The sequence below is a fragment of the Sciurus carolinensis genome, chromosome 10 (genome assembly GCF_902686445.1).
Source record: "Sciurus carolinensis chromosome 10, mSciCar1.2, whole genome shotgun sequence".
Lineage (NCBI taxonomy): Eukaryota > Metazoa > Chordata > Mammalia > Rodentia > Sciuridae > Sciurus > Sciurus carolinensis.
The window spans coordinates 135,950,178-135,974,943 of NC_062222.1; the positions used below are offsets into that span (position 1 = coordinate 135,950,178).

General features: G+C 55.9%; 1 protein-coding gene across 2 annotated transcripts in view; it reads right to left on the reverse strand.

The window, feature by feature from the left end:
- The window catches only part of Crmp1 (collapsin response mediator protein 1), a 62,226-nt gene that overhangs the window by 12,002 nt on the left and 25,458 nt on the right, over positions 1-24,766 (reverse strand). For both annotated transcript variants that reach the window (XM_047566599.1, XM_047566600.1), the window contains exons 4-10: positions 21,760-21,924; positions 13,495-13,556; positions 11,765-11,845; positions 4,529-4,597; positions 3,072-3,192; positions 2,583-2,739; positions 283-424 (exon numbers count right to left, since the gene is read on the reverse strand). In XM_047566599.1, the coding sequence (XP_047422555.1) occupies positions 283-424; positions 2,583-2,739; positions 3,072-3,192; positions 4,529-4,597; positions 11,765-11,845; positions 13,495-13,556; positions 21,760-21,924 (797 nt within the window). The remainder of the gene's footprint in view (positions 1-282; positions 425-2,582; positions 2,740-3,071; positions 3,193-4,528; positions 4,598-11,764; positions 11,846-13,494; positions 13,557-21,759; positions 21,925-24,766) is intronic.

Here is a 24,766-nt window from a genome sequence, read left to right on the forward strand (position 1 = left end):
CTGCGTGCACACGTGGAACTGACAGAGCCACCCGTAAGGAACTAAAGTGCGGATCACGACAAAACCTTCCTCATCCTTAACGCATCAAGGACAACGGGACACCTGCGAACACGGAGGGCTCTACGGGACATTCTCGCCAGCGCGGGTCCTGAGTTCTCCTGTGCGTCTGCCGGGCCTCCAGTAAGGAAGGTTAAGAGCCTGGCGTGCACAGTGAATGGGGCCTTGCCGGGCCAGGCAGGGTGCTTCTAGAATATTCCTGGGGAAAGGTGGGGGACACCTTACCACTGCCTTGTCCCAGACAACCGTCATCCGCTCCTCTATGCCGTTGACGCCCTCGGGGATCAGGGTGAAGTTGTCCTTGCCCACCGCCTTCTGGGCAGTGCTGTAGGGACAGTGGCCGCTGCCTGTGACCTGCAGGTCTCCGCTGGCAAGGACAAAAGAAGGTGGGGTTCAGACCTGGGATCACTCTGAAGGGCAAACCCCAACTTCAGTCACCAATGGAGACCCTGGGACCTAAAAGCCCAGAGGCTCTGGGAGGAGGACCATGAAGGATGCAATAGATGTTGTGAATTTTATATTAATGTAAGGAAAACCCTATGGCAACTAATAAGTAGTGAATAAACACATAAGTCAGCCAGCTCAGAGGACCCAAAACAAGCCTGTGAGTCAGCGACGCCCCATTTATGTCCCCAACCTTGTGGCTCTGTGCCCCTCAGAGGTTCACCCATGCTGACCTCTGTCTTCTCCATCTGAGGCTACTGGTTAAAGTGTGGCCTGGGCTTACAGAACAAAATACTGTTCCTTGGTGACACAGTTCATCAGGTTTGCCTTTTAGTCCCCCAGAACTTTGAAAGGAAACACCATTTTGATGATTTGGAGCCCTGATCTGGATGTCTGAATCTGTGGTTGGGGGACCCTTATTCTGTGGTTGGAAATGGAGGCTGAGGCTGTCCTCCACTTCAGAGGCCCAGGACACATCAGCAGTGCCTAGAGGCCTGGAGGTTCCTCTAAAAGCTCTACACGCTCTGCAGCAGAATGGCGCTGCGCATGCCCTAGCAGCTTGGTCTGATGGAAGGCAACGGGGTCCATCTAGGCACAGAGAAGGGAGGGTCCCTGCAGTCCTCGGCTGACAAGCCAGTGAGACCAGGGAGTCAGGCAATCGACAGCAGTGAATGGGGCCTGCGGCCTGTTGGAAGAACAGGGGTCGGGGACAAGAGGGGTGTGGAGGCAGAGGGGAGGGGAGTGGGACAGGGTGCCAGTGCCGTTTTAAACAGGAGGATCAGAAAACGCCTCATCAGGAAGGAACCTTCCAGCAAAGATCTGTAGGCAGGGAAGAGGAGCCCCGGGCCGCCTAAGAGCACAGAGGGCTGCGCAGTGCAAGGGCCCCAGACATGCCCTGCCCGTGAGGGAGTCAAGGAGGCCAGCGAGGTTGGTCTGCAGTGAGGACCACGTAAGTGAGAGGGAGGCCAGATCACACTCCGCCCGTGGTCCCACTTGGAGAGAAGTGGCCGGAGTGCGGTGAGAGGGCGGTTGGTCCGATTCAGGACCTGAAACGCCTGGGGGTCTGCTGAGAGCAGACGGCATGCGGGAGGCGGGCGTGGAGACACACAGGCCTCTCAGGAGGCCAGGAGGGCCACCGGCAGCCGGCTGGGAAGTCCTCAGGTCCCTGGCTCTGCCTTTCTAAGCTGGCAAAGCCGCAGGCAGCGGCTTTGCAGGGAAAACGGGAACTCTACCCGGAGTGAGGAGGTGGCAGCTGCCATCCAGAGGCCGAGCGGCAGGGGCTGAGCAAGCCCTTGCCAAGGCGCAAGCCAAGGGCCTCTGCGGGGCCCAGGGTGCGAGGTGCCCACAGGGCACACCCTGGACCCGCCTGCCTGCACGTGCGGTCCCGCCTCCCGAGAAGCCCGCCTCAGTCTCGCACACCGTGCAAATCCTGCTCTCCCGAGGCCGGTCCCAAACCGCCTGCCCCACAGGCTTCCGCGTCCCCACCAGTCCTGAGCGTCACCCTGACTCCCGGGCAGCTGCATCCCTGGCACGTGGCCTTGCGGGCTCGGCCATCAGAGTGCTCTTCCCTTGCGCCGGCCAGCAGGCGGGGCAGACCTGAGGTGGCGGCTGGGTGGCGTGCGCGCCCGACTGCAGGAGCTTCGCGAGCACAGCGGCTGCTTCCTGAGCTCCGAGTTCCAGGCCTGGAACGAGCCTCAGAACCAGCTCTAGAGCCGCGGCCCCTGCATCTTCTCCACGTTGCCAAGGCGTCACCGAGGGAGACAGGGACGCAACAAGCCCAGGGTGACACAGCCAACTGCCCGCGAGTCAGGACTTGCATCCGGGCCTCTCTCCCTAACCCTGGGCTGCCACCATGTCACAGGCCAGGAACACAGTGGGCCTGCAAAGGGCTGAACAGCAGGAGCCAGTCAATCAGTGGGAACAGAGAGTCACTGGCCACAAGAGGCTAGGTCCCCAAGGCCTGTCGCGAACCACATGAGCGTCGTTCCAGAAGAGCACCGAGTCCCAGGCCTGCTCCACCCCGCATCTAACCCAGTCTGTCCCCAAAGGCCCGGCCACCTCCCCACATCCAAGGCTCTCACCAGGCCAGCAGGGAGGTAAGGTAGTCAGGCGTGGTGGGGTCTGGGCTCAGGGGTGGGGAGGTCACAAACGCCGCTGCTTTGGCCCAGTTCTTGCTCCAGTAGTGGGTGCCGTCGGTCCCCAGGCTGGCAGCAATGGGCTCCCCAAAAACTAGAGGACCTTGGGAGGGACAGACACAAGCAAGCATGGTCACTGCACACCGCCTGCAGGAGAGGCGGAGGGTGCAGGAGGGGAGGGGAGAGTGGGACAGTCAGCCAGCTGTGCACAGGGACCTGGACTCTGCCGGCCACCACCCGGCACCTGCCAAGTGCTTCACAGGGACTGCAGCAGCCGAGCTGCCCAGAAAACCTTCCGCCCCCGCCCCCCATGTCCCCCTCTTCCTGAATGGGCTGTGAGGCCCAGCTGCTGGCTCCTGGCAGGTCTGTGCCCTGGAAATAGCTGGAGCCTGTTGGACACCCAGCCACCCCTCAGGAGGCCCGGCCACCGCATACCCTTCTTCCTGGCCAGGGTGATAATGTCCGCCGCACTCTTGCTCATGACCTTGGTGATATACACGGGGCAGTTGATCCGGCCAGCAATGGTGATGGCCCGGAACACAGCCTCAGCCTCCAGCTGGGGACAGCAAAAACAAGGGTCACGGGAGGGAAGGGCCGGGGGCAGCCACCACCCACCCCAAATTCCCAGGGCTCTCTGAACCAGTGTCCTCTGACTTTCCTCAATTAAATGTGATCGGAAAGGAAAGCTACCAAATCAAGCAGTAAAGTAGTGCAAATGTTTTTAAAAGAAGTCAAAATGAATTTGGTTAGAGGGTCGGGGGACAGACCCAGGCTCTTGGGTGTGTTTGGGAGTGTTCTACACGCGAGTGGGAGAGACTAGGCAGAAGATGGAATCAAAAGGCACAGGAAGCGGCCCACGGTATGCAGACGCTGTGCCAAGCGCATTCATGTCGGCCACCACCCACTTGTTCCTGCCCTGAGTAAACCCAGGGGGCACCTGCGGCTCTGTCCATCTCCATACCCCAGCCCCACCGACGCGCAGGGAGTCAGTTAACAAAAGGACTGGTTGGTGGCTTTTTGTGGTACTTTGGATTGAACTCGGGTACTCTGCCACTGAGCTGCCTCAGTCCTCCTTATTACTATGTTTTTAATTTCTAGAGGAGGTGTCTCTGAGGCTGGCCTCCAGTTGATCCTGCTGTCTCAGCCTCCCAGGGGAGGATTATTAGCATGCGCCATGTGCCCGGCTATACTTTTTCTTTTAGTTTAGCCTGGTGTGGCTCCAAGCGTGGCCCTGCTGGAGCCTGACAAGACCTGAGAGGGTCCCCGCCCTGCTCTCTGGGGCAGTCATTGGTCACAGGCCCTGATGTGTCAACCACATTCAAGCACTATGAAAGTTTATAAACCCTGTTTCCAGTCCTGTCCTGATGTCCCCACAGGCCAGGAATGCGGAGCTCATGCCCACTGCACTATTCCTGTGTGTCCCCTGCGTCCGGAAGGGCCAGGACAGGGGTGGAGGGAGGTCCAGGACACTTGTTAGTGATTTCCTAGGGGCGTGGAAAACACCCTCGACTCCAACCCTCAGGAGTCCGTCCTCCATGCCCCACCTGCCAGCCTTCCGTCTGGGCCCTCCCTACACACACAGCCACCATGGGAAAACAATCCATTTCCAGTTTGGGAATGCGGCAGGCAGGGTGGTCATCTCCTAGGTGCGAGGCTTGGGGCCCGTGGCTCCACCTCCCTGTCGCCCTTGGCACAGATTCTTATCTGGTCTGGACACTGAAGTGTGCCCAGGGTCTGTCTGGAGCTCCTGGACCTGGGACAGGTAGGGCCTCTTCCTGGCCCCGCTGGTGGCCTGTGGCCTTCCCCAGAGGGGAACGGAGGAGCTGGGTGCAGCTGGGCGCAGCCAGGCCGTCAGGTGAGCGGCAGCAACGCTGGAGAGGTGCCAGTCTCACCTCTTCAGGTCTGCTCAGCGCGTGGCCCTCGGGGCCGGTGATGCCCATCTCTAGGATCCGCTTCTGTTCCTGTGACAGAAACAGAGGAGTGAGTGATCACAGAACCTCAGAGCTGGAAGAAGTCGCTCCTGCCCCTCCCGCTGGAGGGACAGGGCTGAGGCAGGAGTGCCTGAGGCCCAGGAGCCAAAGGGGTGAGCCTGGGCCTCCCCACTTCATCCCCACTCCCTCCACTCTGCACGGGCCGCCTGCCCCTGCCCTGCAGCCTGGCTCCACCCAGGCACACCTGGCTCCACATCTGCTTTATTTCAATTTCCTGGGATCGATGAAGGAAGCAGAGAGCTATGGTGTGAATATGGTCTGTCCCCAAAAACTCCTGTGGAGGCTTGGTCCCCAAAGTAGTAGTGTGGAGAGGGACTGAGGCCTTCGAGGTGATTAGGTCCCTAAGAGATACCAATGCTCTTCTTGCGGGTGTGGGTGGTGCTCCTCCCAGGAATGGATGCTCCCCAGCAAGCCTGGCCCTCACGGTTTCTCTTGCACAGGAACTTCTGCTGCAGGCCTGGTCCCCCTCCACTTCCCACCCTGTCCGAGGAGAGCGTGGCCTGCACCCTGTCCAGAGGAGCGTGTGGCCCACAGAAGCTGGGCAGCTGCTGGCACTGTTCCTGCCTCCAAAACCCAGCCTCAGGAATTTTGCTAGGGCAACAGAACATGGCTGAGACGGAAAACGGTACCAAGAAGGGGGTCATTGCTATAATGATGGCGTCATGACCCAGGACTCTACCCAAGAGGGAACCCATGAGCCAGAAAAGAGAATTTCTGATTGAAGAAATTTCTAAGCCACATATAGAAGCTGACATTAAGAAGAAACCACATAACTGGGATTAAGAAGAAAAGAGGTTCTTCAAAGACTGAATTTATCACTCAGAAGGAAAGAGAGCATAAAAATCTGGAATAATCCCAGCCAGGTCACAGGAAGCACAAAAAAGCAGGCTGGCGTAGAACGGCCGAGCGCTGCTCCTGAGATGGGCACCAGGGAGAGGCAGGGCCGGAAGGGATCCCGAGAGGGCCCCGGCTCGCCCCTGCGGCACAGGCTCAGAACGCCAGGCCCTCAGCGGCAGGCAGGGTGAGCTGCCAGGGCAGCCTGCGCCCCAGCCGCGGCTCACACAGGCCAGTGTGGCTTGGACCACCGCTCCAGAGGGTGCTGATTCTGCAGACGGGCAGAATGGAAAAGCCGCAGCGTCGTGGCGGCTCCTGTGGACCTCAAAGGACATCTGGACCACAGCAGGGCCAGGAGGACACCGACCTCAGGGACTGAGCCCCTCGGAGCTCCCCACTGGGCAACGCCTAGGAGCCTTGGGAGAAGGGTCTTCGCCTCCAGGATCGCAGCAGAGAAGTGCCAGTGCAGGGTGTGACGCGTGCCTGAGAAGCCACAGGCACCGACCAACCCCAGGAGCAGCCACAGGGCTGACCCGGCAAGGCCGTGGGGACCCGAGTGCCTCGGAGGGGCCCTGGAGTGAAAGGCGCTCTTCCAGCTACGATCCGACAACTTCCCTGCCGGGTCTGGGGCAGCCGTCACTCCTCACTTGGGAGCACCTCTACCTTGGGGACAGGAGTAGTGACACTTGCCTGTTCCACCGCTGGATCTTGGAAGCGGACGGCTTGGTTTCGCCTTTGCGGCAGCGGGAAGGAGTCCGCCTCGAGCCTCAGATGGCTGGGCTTTGGACTTCTGAGTTGACGTTGAAACAAACGAAGGCTCTGGGCCACCGGGACAGCACCCGTTTCACGTGCCAGGGGGACGCGGGCAGAATGTATGGCGGAATGCATGCTGAGGGTGGTCCCCAGCGTGACGGCGCTGAGGGGCTGGGGCCTTCGCAATGTGACCCGGTCACTTGGGGATCGACACTTGTCCGGGGTGGTTTTCAGGGACCTGGAGTGGTTACTGTGAGAGCGGCTTTTTATAAAACAAGCTGGCACCTCCCCTTGGTCTCCCGCGCATCTGTGCTCCTTCCACATGCTCCTGCTTCCCTTCCCACTTTTCTGCCATGCACAGAGAGTATGTGGCTGTCCTCAGAGTCAAGCAGACGCTGGCACCATGCTCTTGGGACTCCAGAACATGAGCCAAAATAAACCTCTTTTCTTTATAGATTTCCCAGCTTTGGTTATTCTGTTACAGCAACAACAACAACAAAAAAAATCAATTGAGACATATTGATTAATAAGAAATGAGCTTCAGAGAACACTGTTCATCCTTCCAATCTCTGAGTCTCCCTGCAGGCTGCCCTTTGGAAAGAAATATGGAACTTTGGTTATTACAAGGATGTTGAACTCAGTAAGTTCTGAATGGAAGTCCTGCTGCAAAGCTGACCACCTCTGACTGCTGGCAAGCTGGCCGTGCTCTCTGAGCTTCAGTTTTCTCTTCCGCACACTGGAGTTGACAGTGCTTACATCACAGGTACGGAGGTGAGGGAGTCGCCTTGCAAAGTGCCTGTATTGACCCCCGAGCGCTGTGAGACTGAATGAGCAGCAGCCTCCTCACGTCCACGTAGGCTCCTCTCCCTGGTGGCTGTCGCTCTCTCTGGCAGGAAAACACCACCTTGAATTTCTCCTGTGACCTTAATGCCTCCCTGAGCTGACGGCCCAGATTCAAACCCATTTGTTACAGGTTTCCTGGCCCCAGGAACACTTTAATTTCACTAAAAAACAAAATTCTTTTTTCTTCTTCGATACTGCCAAGATGCCTACTGTGTGGCTGCCAAGTGTCTCTGGGTCATCACTCCTGGATGCAGCCCTGCCCCGAGCTCTGGACCCACTGAACACGAAGAACTCACAATCTCAACTGTGCATCTACGGTTATGAAGCCCCAGTTGATTATGAGAACATGAACTGGAAACGATTTCAAGGTCTGACGGCTGGGGTGGATCGAAGCAAACTCTGGAATAATTTCAGCTACTAAAGACGGTGTTTACAGAGCATTTTTGGAAACTGTTTACAAAACAATTTTCTGAGAGAGAGAGAAAGCTCTACACTAAATAGTTTAAATGTCAGTTACTGTTTTTGTTGAGAGGAAAGAAGCGAGGGGGTGGGGAGGAAGGGGTGAGGGAGAAACAGGGCAAGAGGAGGGAGAGATTTCAATGGGCTAAGCACATGCGTTATTTTTGTTCCCTCCTGAAACCCTGCTAAAGTGACAAAAAGATATGCGAGAATCACACACACATTAAAAGATGCCGAGAGAACACAGAAAATTCTAGAAGCTGGCGAGCGGATGTACAGAAGGCCTGGAGCAGAATGCTGTCTTCAGTTGGCAGAGGAACGAGGAGCAGGAAGAAGCCCTGACTTAGAACTGAGGGCTGAGCGCCCAGCTGGCTCCTCACACCCGGGGGAGAGTGGGAACTGGGATGTTCTGGAAAATCACGGAAGCCAAATCCCTGCAAATCCTAGGGCCCGCAGCCCCACTCTAAGGCATAGGTTAACCCACATGAACACGGTGAACGAAAGAATGCTCAAGAATGCTTTTGGGCGTTTATAACAGTCCCAAGTTTGAAACTGTCCAAATACCCCACAACTGAAAAATAAAATGTGTCTGTTCATAAAGAAGCAGAAGGTAACTGCACACGACAAAGCCACCAGTGAGCAACAGGTAGCAGACCTGAAGGAGTACCTGCCGCCCACCTGGTTAACCCCATTCTCATGAAATTTAAAATCGAGCAAACTCAGATGTGTGTAGTGGGCAGCTTCCAACATGGCGCCTGGGGATGGCGTATCCTGGCTTCAGGGCCTGGGGATCCCTCCCTGGGAGCGGGGGCTGGACTTCACACCTTGCCTTCAGCGAGCAGACTGAGGCAAAGGATGCATGTCACTTCCAGGGTTAGGTTACAGTCTCTGGCTTTCCCGCCCTGTCTTTCCTTTGTTCATTCTGAAGAAAGCCAGCTGCCACACTGTAGCCCTGTGTGGCAAGGAACCAGGGTGGTCTCTGGCCCACAGCCAGCCAAGAGCAGGGGCAGCAGTCTGAGAGTCTGCAAGGAACTGAATCCTGAGCACCACCCTCTGCACCAGGCTGGAAGTTCGTCCTGCCCCAGTGGGGCCGGGAGCTGCCTCCCACCTGGCCTGACACCTTGGTTCAGCCTGGGAGAGGCCCGAGCCAAGGACCCAGCCACACTTGCATTCCTGCCCCACAGGAAGGGGATAAGGTCAATGTTTATTGATTTAAGATGCAAGCTGAGTGCTGGCTAAGTTTTTCTGCAGCCAGATAACTCATACGGATTTAGGCACCAGAGCAGAGTGTTACTATAAAAGTTACCTAAACATGTGCAAGTGGCTTTGGAACCAGGGAAAGGAGGTCGGGAGAATTTCAAGGAGCATGGTAGGTTGCCTGGAACAGACTGTTCCCAGAGATACAGACTTTGAGGACACTGCCTGAGAGCTCTTGAAAAGAAATGAGGCAACTGAAGGAAGGGCCTTGCCGCACAGTAGAGGGGACTTGGCAGCACTGTCTTCCGAAGCCCGGGGAAGGCCTGGCGAGCTGGGGTTTAGCTCAGGAGGTGTCCCAGCTACTGTGGAAGGTACTGACTGGTTCTTCTCTCTGCTTAGAGTAAAATGTTAGATGAGAGAGACTAATGGGGAGAAGAACCGTGAAATCAGAAAGAACCAGGCTGGATGCCCATAATCCCAGTGACACAGGAGGCTGAGGCCAGAGGATTGCAAGTTTGAGGCCAGCCTCAGCAACTTAGGAAGGTCTTAAGCAACTTAGTGAGACCCTCTCTCAAGAAAGAAAAAAGGATTCGGGGTGTGGCTCACTGGCTGAGTGACCCTGAAGTACAAAAACTCTGCATCATGTGCAACCACAGGAATGGGATCCCAACTGGAACGGGCTGCACTCCACGTACCTACAATATGTCAAAAGACACCTACCGTCACGTGATCCAAACACAGCAGATCAAACAGAAAGGAACCAGGACATGACGGTTTTGGAAATTCTCAGCCTCTCCAAAGGGCAAAAGATACAAAATCAAGGAATGGCTTCTGAGCCAATCTCAAATCAGGAGGTTGCCAGATCAACAGGAGACTCCTGCTACTCCAAGAGTGAGATCCTACAAGCTTTGTTAAGAATCCATAAAGACAAGGGTGGTGCCTCCAAGCACTAGTCACTCACAAAAAAAAAAAAAAAAAATCCTTTGAAGAGCCTAACATTGTCAATGTGTCCACAGATCCTGTCAATCAAGCAAAGGGCTCTGGGGAGCTCAAGGATGTGTTCCTCGGCTCTCACCAGGGGGAGAGGGTGTCTCTGGGAGATCTCTGTGGGTGTCCTTCATCTAAGGGAGTGCACCCAGTGAGCTTCGCAGGAGGCCCACAGGTTTCTGAGAGAATCACTTTAGCTAAACACTGGCAGTTCAGACCCGCTGGAAACAAAGCATCCAGAATGAAGGGCAGTCAGAGCCCCCAAATCTAGTGGGCAGGAAGCAGGGGAAGAAGCCTGGTTTCCTCTCCTGGAATAGACAGCGAAGCAGGAACCAGAGGCCAGACCCCAGGAGGACCACCGCCCACCCCACCCCACCTTGCTCCCTCCTTCCACCCCCCTGGCCGCCCCTCTGCCACCTCGGCCCCTCCCATGAGAGCTGCTGGAGGAAAGCCTGGCTGCTGGCCACTCCCGTCCCGTGCTTCCTCTGCAGGCTCACCCCGCAGCAGGAGGGACCAGTCCTTGCCCAGTCTCCTGTCACGCGCCAGAGGATGAACCTCACACCTGTGGGCTTGCTGCGTCCTCACAGCAGCTCCGTGAGGTGGGGGCTTCGGGAGGAGTCCTCATGGGGTCATCTGTCACCTCAGGTCACACGACGGGGACATGCAGGAGGCAGGGCTGGAACACTGCTCCACGCCAACACCGTGCCCACTCCCGTCCCCCAAGATAAAGAGCAAGGCAGCTTCCACGTGCAAGGTTCCAGCACCCCAGGTGTGTAAGGCCCCAGCACTCCAGGTGTGTAAGGCCCTGGCACCCCAGGCAAGCAAGGCCCTGGCACTCCAGGTGTGTAAAGCCCTGGCACTCCAGGTGTGTAAGGCCCCGGCACTCCAGGTGTGTAAGGCCCCGGCACTCCAGGTGTGTAAGGCCCTGCACCCCAGGTGTGTAATGCCCCGGCACTCCAGGTGTGTAAGGCCCTGCACCCCAGGTGTGTAAGGCCCTGGCACTCCAGGTGTGTAAGGCCCTGGCACCCCAGGTGCAAGGCCCCGGCACTCCAGGTGTATAAGGCCCTGGCACCCCAGGTGAGCAAAGCCACAACACCACAGGTGTGTAAGGTCCCAGTACACCCAGGCGAGCAAGGCCCCAGCACTCCAGGTGTGTAAGGCCCCAGCACCTCCAGGTGTGTAAGGCCCCGGCACTCCAGGTGTGTAAGGTCCTGCACCCCAGGTGTGTAAGGCCCTGGCACTCCAGGTGTGTAAAGCCCTGGCACTCCAGGTGTGTAAAGCCCTGGCACTCCAGGTGTGTAAGGCCCCGGCACCCAGGTGTAAGGCTCCGGCACCCCAGGTGTGTAAGGCCCTGGCACTCCAGGTGTGTAAAGCCCTGGCACTCCAGGTGTGTAAGGCCCCGGCACTCCAGGTGTGTAAGGCCCTGCACCCCAGGTGTGTAATGCCCCGGCACTCCAGGTGTGTAAGGCCCTGCACCCCAGGTGTGTAAGGCCCTGGCACTCCAGGTGTGTAAGGCCCTGGCACCCCAGGTGCAAGGCCCCGGCACTCCAGGTGTATAAGGCCCTGGCACCCCAGGTGAGCAAAGCCACAACACCACAGGTGTGTAAGGTCCCAGTACACCCAGGCGAGCAAGGCCCCAGCACTCCAGGTGTGTAAGGCCCTGGCACCCCAGGTGAGCAAAGCCACAACACCACAGGTGTGTAAGGCCCCAGTACACCCAGGCGAGCAAGGCCCCAGCACTCCAGGTGTGTAAGGCCCCAGCACCTCCAGGTGTGTAAGGCCCCGGCACCCTGGGTGTGCAGGTGTTTCGTTTGGATCTTCACCTGCCCCCACGCACACCCTCTAAGGTGACAGGACGGCATGTCATCCCCGTTGCACAGGTGAGAACACCGAGTCTCAGAAGCAACCTGGCCCGCTAAGGCCACACCACGGAGAGTGTGGGTGATGGTCTGAGACGACGTGGTTCTTGCCTTGGTCTTTCACTAATCAAGGCCGCGACCCCCTTTCACGGACCCCTTCCTACGGGGATGAGGCAGAGGAAAGGAGGGAATCAGCGCCACTCACCTGAGCTATCAAGTCCCCGTTCTCCGCGTGGACCAAGGTCAGAGCTCCCAGCCCCTTGAGGAAGGTGAAGGCTTCGTAGAGCTGAGGAGGGACAGGCAGGGGTGGGAGTGAGCGGAGGGAGCCACTCCGGGCACTGTAGGGATGGCTCCCGTTCACGCCCACACCGGGGTCCGCCGCAGGGGGCGTCCACGCATACCCATCGGATGGGTTCCACCAGCCACAGGCAGAGGGATCTTCCCCTGCCTGACGCCTCCCGGACCCACCAGCAGGAGGCTGGGGCGAGGCAGAAGCTACTCTGCGACACCCCAGTCTCCTGCCGGGGCCTCCTCCTGCTGGCCCCTGGGGTGCCTGTGACGTCGGTGACAGTGGGTCAGGCAGCTGTCTTTGGTTTCACTGAGCTGAACCTGCTCAGCCCACACTGCAGAAGACGGGCACACCTTTCCAAAACCTGAGCACCTGCCACGTGGGGACGTGGGGGGGACTCCACTCACTCAACACAGGCTGGCCAAGCAGCAGGCTGGTCAGCCACGGCCAGCCTTGCCTACCCAAGAAGCCGCCCTGTGAGGACCACGGCCACCAAGCTCCTTCTCAGGGCACTTGGGTCTCAGCTTTGTTCTCCATGCACACGACAACACCCCAGGTGCATCCTTCTAGATGCAGACCACAGGTGGGGGACACTCCGGGGGGCTCAGGGGGCTTCTGAGGACCCTCACTGGGAGGCCACAGGATTCCATCCATGTCTAGGGCTTTGGTAGAACCAGTGTTGGAAAGAAACAGCGGGAAATCAGTTAACTGGTGCGTCCCGCGCCCCTCTTTCCGTGAGATGGAACTTACTTGCAGCTTTCAGCTCCGGGCACCCTGGGGCAGGTTATTTTTCTAACACCCCAAGTGCTTATTTGAAGCCCGCTGTCCCTCGAGCCCCAGGCTAACAGGGAATAACCGCCTCCTAACACCTGGGTGGTGCTGCTGTGCGCTAGGCAGTCCTCGCCGTCCACCTGTACTGGATGGCTCAGTCCTCCACAAGCTCCACCAGGCAGGCGCTATTATGGGCTTAAAGCCCAGAGAGGCTGGGAGAGCTGCTCCGGGCTGCACAGCAAGCCGCAGGCTGGCCCTAGCATCCATGGTTCCCTCTGCCACACTAACACACAGGGACGAGGGAAAGGTAAGGAAACCAAGGAAGAGACCCCACAGCGCAGGGAGACCGGGTAGCTGGTGAGTAGTCCCCAGACCCGCAGAACAGCTCGGGCAGCACCCTCCTGAGTTCCTGGCACCCACATGACAACTGAGGTCCGCAGGGCCAGGACTCCACATCTTTTGGATGAGAAAACTGAGAAAGGAAGTGACGTGCCTGAGGCCTCGAGGTTGGTTTGAGGGAAGCTCAGGGCTAACGCAATAGTCCCCAGCCTTGCTGGAGCCCAGACTCAACCCGGAGCTCCCAGGGATACGCGTCCTGAGCCCCACACCTCCGCCAGGTGCTCCCAGCCTCTGTATGCTAATGACACCGAGGATGAGCCCACGGGGGGCCAGCCTGCCAGGGATCCCCGTTCTACTCCACAGCAGGAAGGGAATGGAGACCCAGGAAGGGCAATGGCACAAGGTCACGTTGCAATTAGCACGGGTGGCAGGACCCGAGCCCCAGCCTCCCTGCCAGTCCTGTCTCCTTCCTCCTGCGCCCCGTGACCGGCCGGGCTGGCCGGAGCTGCCAGGTGGAGGAGCTGAGTGGGACCTACCTGGCTGTCGGACATCTGGTAGAGGTCCTTATACGCCATGTAGACTTGGAAGGAATTGACGCCTGTGGCAAGATAAGAAGGAGAGAAAACGTGTGAAGAGAAGAAGCACGCTCTCCCTCCACACCACCACGCGGCGCGGGGGAAGCCGAGGAAGGTGCCACCAGGAACACGTGGGAGTGGGCGACAGTCCAGGGAGCCTTCCAGGAAAGTCACACCTGAGCTTCGCATACTGTCTCTGCCACGTGTTTTTGCCATTTGCTTGCTCTGCTTTGTTTTACTTTGAAAACCTTTAAGAATGCGAAAGATATTCCCAGCTTCAGGGCAGCACAATGACAGTCCATGGCCAGATGTGGCCCATGGGCTCTATGTAGTTTGTTGGCCTGGAACTTGGGCACTTCTGCCAAGGAGGGCAGCCGGGCCCTGGGGCAGGAATTTCTCAAACCCCAGAATAGGTGGACTGAGCAGTGTGTGCTCAGCTGGATTCCAGAATATCCATCCATCATGGCAAGGGGCCCCCATTTTCTTTCCCTTTCTAAATAAGAGTATTAGCTGTGCCTATCCTGTCCCTGTCCCTGTCCACCAGTGCACGGTGGCCATGAGTGGGATACACATTTCCCTTCCCACTTCACAGGCCTCTGGATGAAGAGCAGCCTCTGTAAATGACAGTGAGACCGAGGATCTGAATCCTGTGCTATACCTGGATGAAACTTCTGGGTTGCTGGAGGGTGAGCGCATTCTGAATCTGGGAGGAACATAGTGGATAAGATGCCACACACTCTCAGGTGCTTCCTAGCAAGAGGCGGAGTCCCTTCTCCCACCCGTGAACCCCGGGCAGCTCTTGTGACTTGCTTTAACCACTTGGGCACTTCTGCCAAGGAGGGCAGCCGGGCCCTGGGGCAGGAACTTCTCAAGTGATGCAACTCAAGTGCTGTGTGAGACCCAGCTGAAGCTGCGAGTGGCCCTCCAGCCTCTCTTCCTGCTCTTCTGGATCACTGCCACCTGGGAAGAAGTCCTAGAGGACCACGGAAGGGGAGAGAGGTGCATGGAGCCACCCCAGGTGTCCCAGGTGAGACACAAATGCCCAAGTGAGCCCAGGCAAGATATGAAGGGCTGCTCAACTGAGCCCAGCCAAAATCACCAACCAACAGAATGTTAATAAGCGACTGCCATCTTAAGCCTGAGATTCGGGGCAGTCGTTACCCAGCAAAGCTAGCTGATGCACAGAGGAGCATGATAAAGAGACAATGAGAGTCCCAAAGAAGATCAGGAGGTCCATCCAAGAGAGTAAGTAAGACCATTGCCCTTGCTCTGCTGCTCTAAATCAGCAAGAGTCTGGTCCAGGGAGGCTCCCAGGCACCACGAGGTCCTCTCCTCTTCACTACAGCTTGTTCTTCACCTTTTAATGGCTTTTAAATTAAAGTCTCTCTTTGAGACTTAAATGCTGATGACATCCATCAAAATGAAAATTAATATTAACAGTGTTTGAGGTCTGTGGCTGAGAAATAACATGCAGGACTTCCTCATCAGTGGTCTACTGAGTCAATTCCATCCCAAGGGACAGCCACTCTCCTCATCAAGTTCATGTAGCACTTTGTCACCGCTGACTCCAGAATGACTCCCCCTGGCCTCTTGAGGTTGCTAAAACAAGCCAGGGATCGATGAGTCCAAGGACAGATGCAACCACTGAGCGTTGGCTCTCATCCTCACAGAGCTTGTCCTGGAGCTAGCCTTCAAGGGTTGACATGCAATATAAAGATGCAGGTCAGGGGCTGGTGCAGCTTGGATGGTTGCAGAGCTGTGCCCCACACAAAGACTCCTGGCAAAGGAAGCGCCCAGGAGAGCTGAAATTCACCCTAAGCCCACCGTGCCCAGCCTGTGCCCTGAAAGGGTGCCTGCTTGCAATTCCACAGACAGCAAGAGCTACAGCAGCTCTGTCACGGAGAGCTGAGTTCCAGTCCTTGTACTGTGTGACACTGGAGAAGTTGTTGCGTCTCTCTGGGCTTCAGTTTCTCCATCTCTATATGGAGGAGGACACTGCACTGAATGTATTCTAAATTGGTTCCCCAACATGAACATGTCTTGCACTTGATGTCACACAGTCATGGTGAACACTGAGATTTCTGAGCAAAACCCTTGCGACTTAAAGATGTGCCAAGATGCTTCAGGACCAAGGAAACGAGGCATGTTCCTCCCTTCCCTTTCTCTCTCTTCCTCCCTTCCCTGATTTATTCATTCATGCAATGAACATTTACTGAGAGCTTAATTTATGCCAGACATGTGCTAAGATCCTTGGACACGGGAATTATTGAAAGGAATAGTCAGCAGGGTATTGGTACCTGGTATTTGTGCTCTGCAGTGAGCAAGCTCAGGCACACAACTGAGTCAGAGGACAGTCCTTGCCTCAGGGAGCTCATGGTCTGGGGTAGGGTAGGGGGCTATCACAAATACTCAGGCAAGACGGCCAGCTTTAGAAACTCCATGATGAGGGATGTGCAGGGGCTACTGGATGGTGCTAAATCCAGCAAGGGCATCAGGAATCTTCCACGAGGAAGGTGCAGCTCAGCCACAAACAGGAAAGTCTCCAAGCAAAGGCAGGAAGGGTCTTTCAGAGGGGACTGGCATCCACACAGCCCTGACCCAACAAGACAGCCTGGCCATAAGGGAAACCATGAGGGTAGTGTCCTCAGGCAAAAGCCCTGAAAGTCATGTGGCACTGGGAATTATCCTGGGGACTGTGTGGAGCCACTGAAGTTGACTGCTTTTTAAAAAACCCACATCTGAAAGACAACAAGTGTCGATGACCAAGTAGAGAAAGGGACCCTGAACACTGCTGCAGGGATGTAGATGAGCAGAGGTGTCATGCAAACCAGCACCAATTGTCCTCGAAAATTAAAAACACACAAAACAAGAGAAGGTCCAGCAAGTCCCACTTGCCCCCTTCAGATACACATCCGAAGGAACTGAAGTCAGCTTGCTGAGGAGACAGCTGCACACTACTCACAACTGCCAAGGTCTGGGATCAACCAGGTGTTATGGTTAGGTGTGAGGCATCCCTCAAAAGCTCATGAGTGAGACAACGCAAGAAGGTTTGGAGGAGAATGATTGATTTATGAGAGCCTTAATCATCAGTGAATCAATCCCCTGATGGGGATTAGCTGAGTGGTAACCATCGATGAGTAGGGTGTGGCTAGAGGAGGGGTGGGTAATAGGGACGTGCCTTTGAGGTATATTTTGAATCTGGCAAGTGGAGTCTCTCTGCTTTCTGATCATCATGTGAGCACTTCCCTCTGCACATGCTTCCACTATCCATGATGTTCAGCCTCCCCTCAAACCCTGAGGAATGGAACTCAGTCTATGAACTGAGACTTCTGAAACTGTGAGCCCTCAAATAAACTTTTTTTTCTCTAAAGTTGTTCTGGTCGGGTCTTTTAGTTAAGCAGTGAAAAAGCTGATTTAAACAGAAATTGGTACCAAGAAGTGGGGTTGTTGCTGTGGTTAACCTGACCATATAGTTCAGAAGCTTTTGGAGCTTTTTGGAATTGGTGGGAAGAATTTTGAGATGTTTAGCAATGCACGCTGAAATGCTTTAGATTGTTTCAAGTGGATTCTGGTGGGAGCTTGGAAGACCAGAATGCCAACAGGACCATGGACAGTAAAGACAGGGCTCAAGAGGGTTTAGAGGAGTACTTTATTAGTAATTGGACTATAGGCCATTTGGGTTATGTTCTGGCTGAAAGTTGTCTGCATTTTGTCTGTGTCCTGAGACTTTCTTTGAGGTTTATTTTTAAAGTGATGGACTTATTTATCTGGCAGAAGACATTTCTAGGCAGCATAGCATTCAGGCAGTGGCATGGGTATTGCTGGTGGCTTTTAGCCACTTTATTGTGATAATCAGGAGCAGAAAGCAGAGCAGAAAGGTCTGAAAAACTGAACTTGGAAGATGGAAGTAAAACTGGGGCTAAGGAAGTTGTAGTTGTTAAGACTTTACCACCACTAAAGAAATGCTAAAGACTTTGACCAGAGACAATAAGAAAGATGGCTTGAAGGCATCTTAGGGATTAACACGATCATATCCATCTCAGACTCAAAGGAGTAAAAGTAAAAATTCTCTTGAGAAGAGATCATGGGAAATCCTTCTTTCACAGGGGTCTAGGAAGTTTTTTCAGTGGTGCTCAGCTACCCAGGTACTCAGAGCTGCTGCCAGCCCATGGATTCTGGAGGCCTTGGCTACTGCTGTAAATGGTGGCAGACCTTGGTGTCAACTACTAGTTCTGCAATAATGCAGTATGCTAGAGTTAGGGAGTCATGGAGACTTCCACTAAGATTTCAAAGGAAGGCCTGGGAGGCCAGGAAAAGGGCCCCAGGATTGGAGTCCCTATGGGCAGCCCTGAGAGGGCAATGTGTGGAGATGTGTGGAGGAAGACAAAGCTGCTGTGGAGACTCACAGATTAGAAGTGCCAGTAATGTGTGACATCTACTGAGGAAAGTTATAGGAATTAAACAGAGACAAACCAACAGAAAGGGCACTGGGTTGCAACCAACAAGGCCACGGGGATGGAGTTACACAAGCCCTTTGGACAGAGCATCACGATGCCGTGTGCCCCAGATACCCCTATGTAGAGCTACAAGACTTGTTGCCCAGCTGGATTTCAGTCTTGCTTTGGTCCCATCCCTTCTTTCTATGCCCCTGTTTTTCCTGAATGGAAATGTTTGCTCAGTACCTTGATACACTGGATACCTGTAAATTGCTTTTGATTTTTATGGGAGCTGATGATGTGAGCTTGTCCTGAGTCTCAGAGGAGACTCTGGACTTGAACTTTGGGTAATCTTGGAGCTGTTAAGACTATGGGGATTCTTGGAAATGGACAAAATGTATTTTGCATTGTGAGATGCTCATGAGCTTTTGGTGCTGAGAGGTGGAATGTTATAGTTTGCATTTGAGGTTCCCCCAAAAGCTTGTGTGAGACAATGCAAGGAGGTTTAGAGGAGAATGATTGGGTCATGAGAGCCTTAACCCAATCAGTGAATTAATTTCCTGATGGATTGACTGAGTGGAAACTGAAGGCAGGTAAGGTTTGGCTGGAGGAGGTGCGAGTGGGGGTGAGCCATTGGGATTATATTTTGCATCTGGAGAGTGGACTCTCTCTGCTTCCTGATCATCACATGAGCTGCTTCCCTCCACCACACAATTCTGCCGTGGTGTTTCTGCCTCAGCTTGATCCCCGAGGGATGGGGCTCAGTATGTAGACTGATATCTCTGAAATCGTGAGCACCAAATAAACTTTTCTTTCTCTACAATTATTGTGGTCAGGTCTTTTAGTCACAGCAGCAAAAAAATCTGACTAAAACACTAAGTGTCCAAGATGGTGGATGGATAAAGATGCACAACAGACACATAACAGAATGATATTCAGCCTTGACAAAGAAGGAAATCCTGCCATTTGGGACAGCATGGATGGAACTAGAGGTCATCATTTTAAATGAAATAAACCAGGCAGAAAGACAAGAACACGTGACTGCACTCCAGGTGACCTTGCAGCAGCACAGAGAACAGCAGCTGCCAGGGGACTGGGGGAATATGGGGAGATTTTGGTCAAAGGACACAAACCTCAGTTAGACAGGAGCAATCAATTCTGGAGGTCTACTGTACAGCATGGGACCTTGGTGGATAATGTGTTATGTACTAGAGAGTTTTCCAAGAGGATAGATCTTGAGTGCTGAGCATGTGAGGTGATGGATGTGGGAATCAGGCTTTCTACTGGAGCTAGAGAGGGCAAGAAGCCCCCAAATCCTGATTGCTTTGATGGACCCAAGGTCCGTGATGCTGTATGAAGGAACACTTCCTGCCAACACTTTGGAGTTAGCCTGGAAGACCTCCAAATCTGTAAGATCATACATTTGTGTTCTCTAAGCCACCAAGTGTGTAGGTTGTGTTGTAGTAGCAAAACGAAACTAATACATGCTCCTGTGCTGCAGAACCACCTTGGCCTCAGAGTTTCTGTCCTCAGAGGCCTGACCACACAAGTTTTCTAAATTACCAGTAGGCACCAGGTCAACATGCTCCACCTTAAATGGAATACTCTGGAGGTCTAGGGAAATGAGGTACGCACTGACAGGGAACGGTAGAAGAAGTCATGGCTCAACAGAGCCCTTACCTGGCCAGCGCGACTCCAAGTACCTGTCACACGACCTCTCATTTCATCTTCGAACAACCTTTTACTCACAGGGGAAACTGGGACACCTGAATGACTGGCCCAGGTGAGACAGCTACTGAGTGGTGGGCCTGGATCTCCATATTTTATTGAGTAAGAAAAAAAAAGGAATGTAGAATATAACACATATTACAGTTCCATTTATGTTAAAACTATATATACAGTGTCTATACATATGCAAATAGTATATGTATAATTCAAAACTTTTGTATCTACATATATAAATAGGGAAACTCTAGAAAGTCAATTCCAAATTATCACTTTTATTTTAGACACTTCCACGTTGTTTCAATGAGCAAGTACGAATGTGGAAACCTAGATCTACAGAAAGCATTTGCCACGCTTGGGGACGGGGACACACCTGCCCTCGAGGGCTCCTGGAACACCGACAGGGCTCTTCCTCGGGGGCACCAGCCAACGGAGGAAAACGCTCTCTGCCCTCCAGAGGGCACCGCCACGAACACCAGGAGCCCAACAGCCATGCTGCCCGGTGGACGTGGCACTCTCCCCCCAGTGACGGGCCCGGGCTCGCTCCCAGCCCTCTGCGCGCCCCTCCTGTCCCTTCCACGGTCAGGCAGTTAGAACTGCCGTGGTGAAGTCCACAGGGGCGACGTGGGAAACTCCTCGGGACCCAGGTCAGGAGAGGAGAGCGAGACAGAACAGTGAACGTGCTTGGATCACGATTCTGCGGGGTCAACGTGGGGTTCACAGCAACCATGGGGAGGGACAATGCCCTCTGGACACAAGGGTCACATGGCAGCACAGAAGACTGCGAGGGGTCTTCCCACAAGGAAAACTACACCAAAGTGCAATCAGTCACAGAGGAGTCTGCTGGGCCCCCACCCGTCAGCAGCAGGGACCCCGCAGAGGCGGAGCAGCCGGGCCGGGCCGAGGGTGTGCGGGTGGGCACACCGCTCAGCAGACCAACCTGGCCAGGAGGGTCACGACCTTGAAGACGTGAAAACCTCTGACTTGCGATTTCCACTTCTAGAAATCCGAGGAAAATAATTAGAAATGCAAATAAATGCTTACAAATGAAGATGTTCACCATAATACAATTTATAACAGAACCAAGAGAAAACCTAAACGGCCAACATAAAGAGAGTAGCTGAGCAAATTCGCCACTACGTTCCACATTAGGCTCATTAGCAGCTGCTGACGCAGAGCCCAGCTGCTCATAAAACTCAAGTGAGAAGAGAAAGACCCCAAAGAGCAAGGCTGGAACCAGGCAGGGAAACGCCCTGGAGAGGCGCAGGCCAGGAAGACAGGGGCCCCACCTCGGGAACTGCGGCGGAGGCAGAACGAGCGCACGCTGCTTTCCTTCTCCCGGTTTCCTGATGGCGGAAGTGTTGGAGGTGACGACGCCTTTGTGAGAACACACAGCACACTCTACACACTCCTCGAAGCCCCTCCACCCGGGCTGACCCCAGGCTGACGGCTCTCCCCTGCCTGCTCCTCACCTCCTCCCCTCGACCCTGGACCCTGCTGAGCATCCACACTGCAGGGTCAGGAGTGCAACCCCGCAGAGGAAGCCACGTGGGTGACCCACACTTCACAGAGCTCAGTGGCTTCAGAAGAACCAGACAGACAACCAACATCCCACAACCCAAGAACAGGAAAATGTGCCCCAGGGAGGCCCAGGTGCACAGCTTTGGAGGAAGAAAGCAGTTCTGATGGGGAAATGGAGGAAGGTAATTATTGACCTGGGGCAAGAAGGAGGATAGCATCTGACAGGCAGAGAAAAAGGACACTCCTGACAGAGGAATAGCTTGAGCAAAGGCCCAGCGGCGTGGCAGTGCAGGGACAGCAGCCAGGATGACAGGCACCCAGATGGGTCATGGCAGAGAAAGAAATGTGAGGTGAGACCCGCAAGGGCCTTGCCTGCCAATCCACGGAAACTGGGCCTAGGGAGAGCCTGTCTTCTGTCCAGGTGGCAGAGCACATTTCATGACTGGAGTCACGGCCCATGAGGATAAAGGGATTTAGTTCTACGTGACCCGGATCCACCAAGGAACCAGGGATTCCACGGCCCAGTTCTAGGGCTTTAACTGACCTTTGTCCTGCACCAGCACCTCCAGCTCCTCCCGAATACCATCGTACCAGCTTGTGATGTCCACGTGGAGGGAGTAGTCGCAGCAGGACTTGGTGTCAGCTGCTTCATGCCACTTCTCAAAGGAAGTCAGCAGGCTGGACCCGGGTTCAGGAACAACATGGTCAACTGGGACAGAGAAAACGTGTCATGATGCTTAGGACCACATCTTCCACCCGCATCACCACCCCCACCCCATCCCATCAGCCTCACACCATCCCTGTCACCATGACGACCATCACCTCCATCACCATCACCACCACCCCATTCCATCAGCCTCACACCATCCCTGTCACCATGACGACCATCACCTCCATCACCATCACCACCACCCCATCCCATCAGCTTCACTCATCCCTGTCACCATGATAACCAGCACCTCCATCACCATCACCACCACCCCATCTCATCAGCCTCACTCATCCCTGTCTCCATGACCACCATCACCTCCATCACCATGACCACCACCCCATCCCATCAGCCTCAGCTCATCCCTGTCTCCATGACCACCAGCACTTCCATCAGCCTCGCTCATCCCTGTCTCCACAGCCACCAGCACCTCCATCACCATCACCACCACCCCATCCCATGAGCCTCAGCTCATCCCTGTCTCCATGGCCACCACTGCCGTCATCGCCGCCCTCCTGTCCTCACAATCTCTCTGATGCTCTCCACCTCAAGACAGTAGCAGGAAGCGTTATAAATACCTCTTTTAACCCTCATGGCCACTCCAAGGAGTGAAGAGTACTAACCCCATTTGGGGCCTGGCACTGTGGCGCACGCCTGTAATCCCAGCAAGGTGGGAGGCTGAGGCAGGAGGATCGCAAGTTTGAGACCAGCCTCAGCAACTTAGCAAGACCCTGTCTCAAAATGAGAAAAACCACAAAAGGGCTGGGGATGCAGCTCCGTGGCGAAGCACCCTGGGTTCAATCCCAGTACCAGGAAGAGAAGAGAGCGGAGAGGAGAGGGAGGGGAGAGGGAGGGGAGAGGAGAGGAGAGGAGAGGAGGGGAGAGGGAGGGGAGGGGAGAGGGAGGGGAGAGGGGAGGAGGGGGAGGGGAGGGAGAGGGAGGGGAGAGGAGAACGAGAGGAGGGGAGGGGAGGAGGAGAGGACGAGAGGAGAGGAGGGGGAGGGGAGAGGAGGGGAGGGAGGGGAGAGGGAGGGGAGAGTGAGAAGAGGGGAGAGGGGGAGGGGAGGGGAGCGGAGGGGAGGAGAGGAGGGGAGGGGAGAGGAGCCAGAGCTCACTCAAGGCCCACAACTAGCGAGAGGAGGCAGGAAGACCGCCTGGGGACCTGCCAGGCGGTCTGCGCTCTCACACGGCGCCCCAGGGCTGGCCTTGGCCCAGAACGCCAAGGGTGGAAAGGACTTTAGAGGCGACTCTGTCATCTCTTTGTGTGTTTTTTTTTTAGTTGCTGTGGACCTTCACTTTTATCTTATTTAAATGCAGAGGTGAGAGGGACCCAGGCCTCACGCTGGACGCGTGCTCTACCGAGCCACGGGCCCGGCCCGTCACCTCTTTCTCAAGCACAATCTGAGACGTAAAATAGCTCAAAGGCCTGTCTTCAACCTCCGCGGACCGCGCCTGCCGCTGGGGCGACCCCTGCTTCCCTGCACCCCTCACGGCCAGGCGTCAGGAAGACGTCCCCAGACAGCAGCCTCTGCGCCCACCTCGTCCCAACCCGGGCAGCAGCCTCTGCGGACGGGCCTTGGCGCTGGGGCCTGCTGGACACTGCGGTCCTGCCTGCTGGCCCTCGGGCGCCCAGCGCCACCCCGTCTTCTCTGACTCGCTCTTGTCTCCCAGGTCAGCTCGCCCGGTCTCTGGGTTTTTCCTCAGTCCCCACAGGCTCCAGCTCCTCCTGCGCCTTCGCCCTCACGCCGAGCTGCCCCAGGGCCCCTCTCCACTCCTGGCTCATGCAGAAACGGCCTCGAGCTGCCGAATGCCGCCCAGCTGCGCCCTGACCTCCCTCACAGGGCGACTCCAAGGTGCCTCAAAATCAGCACGGCCCAAGCCTCCCGCAGCGCCCCCCGCCCGCTGCAGGGGACACAGGAGTGCAGCACCTCTCGGTCCCACAGACGCACGTGAGGGCTTGCCACTCCCCTCCCTCACATCCCCATGCCCAACATCGTGATACCGCTGACGCCCCGCACGTGCCCCTGGACCTGCCCACTGCCGTCCACCGCCACAGCCAGGCCACCCTGCGTGCCAGCGGAAACACTGCAGGAGCCTCCCACCTGCTCCACCGCATGGACCACGCGCTCCCTGAGCCCTTCCAGAGCCTCCAGACGAAAACACACAGAACTCTCCCCTGCCTGCTGAGCCCAGCACTGCCCCGCTCCTGTCCCTGCAGCCCGCCGCAGGCCCGTCCCTCGGTCTCTGCACCCAGCCTGGTCATGGGCCTTCCTCCGTCTCTCCACTGTGACTCTGCGTGAGCCGCTCCTCCTCCCGGCCTCTGCTCTCCTCCTGCCTCCTCCACCTGACTCCAGTTCATCCCTCAGCTCCCCAAGGGATGTGGCCTCTTCAGGGAAGCCTTCTCTGAGCCCCGTCCCCCATTCTCAGCACTGTGTCCCTTTCTTTTGCAGCCGAGTCACAGCTTACAGTCACATGGGCCTGGGCATGGGTGACGGGGAAAGAGCAAGGGGAGCCCTGGGGGCCCGGCCTCTCACGCAGGGCTCCGCACCCTGTACTGCAGGATCTCACTAGGTCTCCCCAGCACCCTCGGGGGCTCAGTCACCAGGCCCGCACTGCAGGCCAGGCAGCCAGGGCTCAGGCCCAGGGCAGGCCCGCAATCCTGCAGCCCAAGGGCAACAAGTTCAAGCCTGTCGGGGCCAAGTCCTGGCTCCTCCCACTGTCCCCCAGCAGGTCAGATGCTGGAAAGGTTCAGGACTTCGCCTTTGCATTGAGCCAGACCTCTTGGCTCAGGGCTTGGGTGTCTGGACCAGCCACAGAGGGGGCCACCAAAGGGCCACCTGGG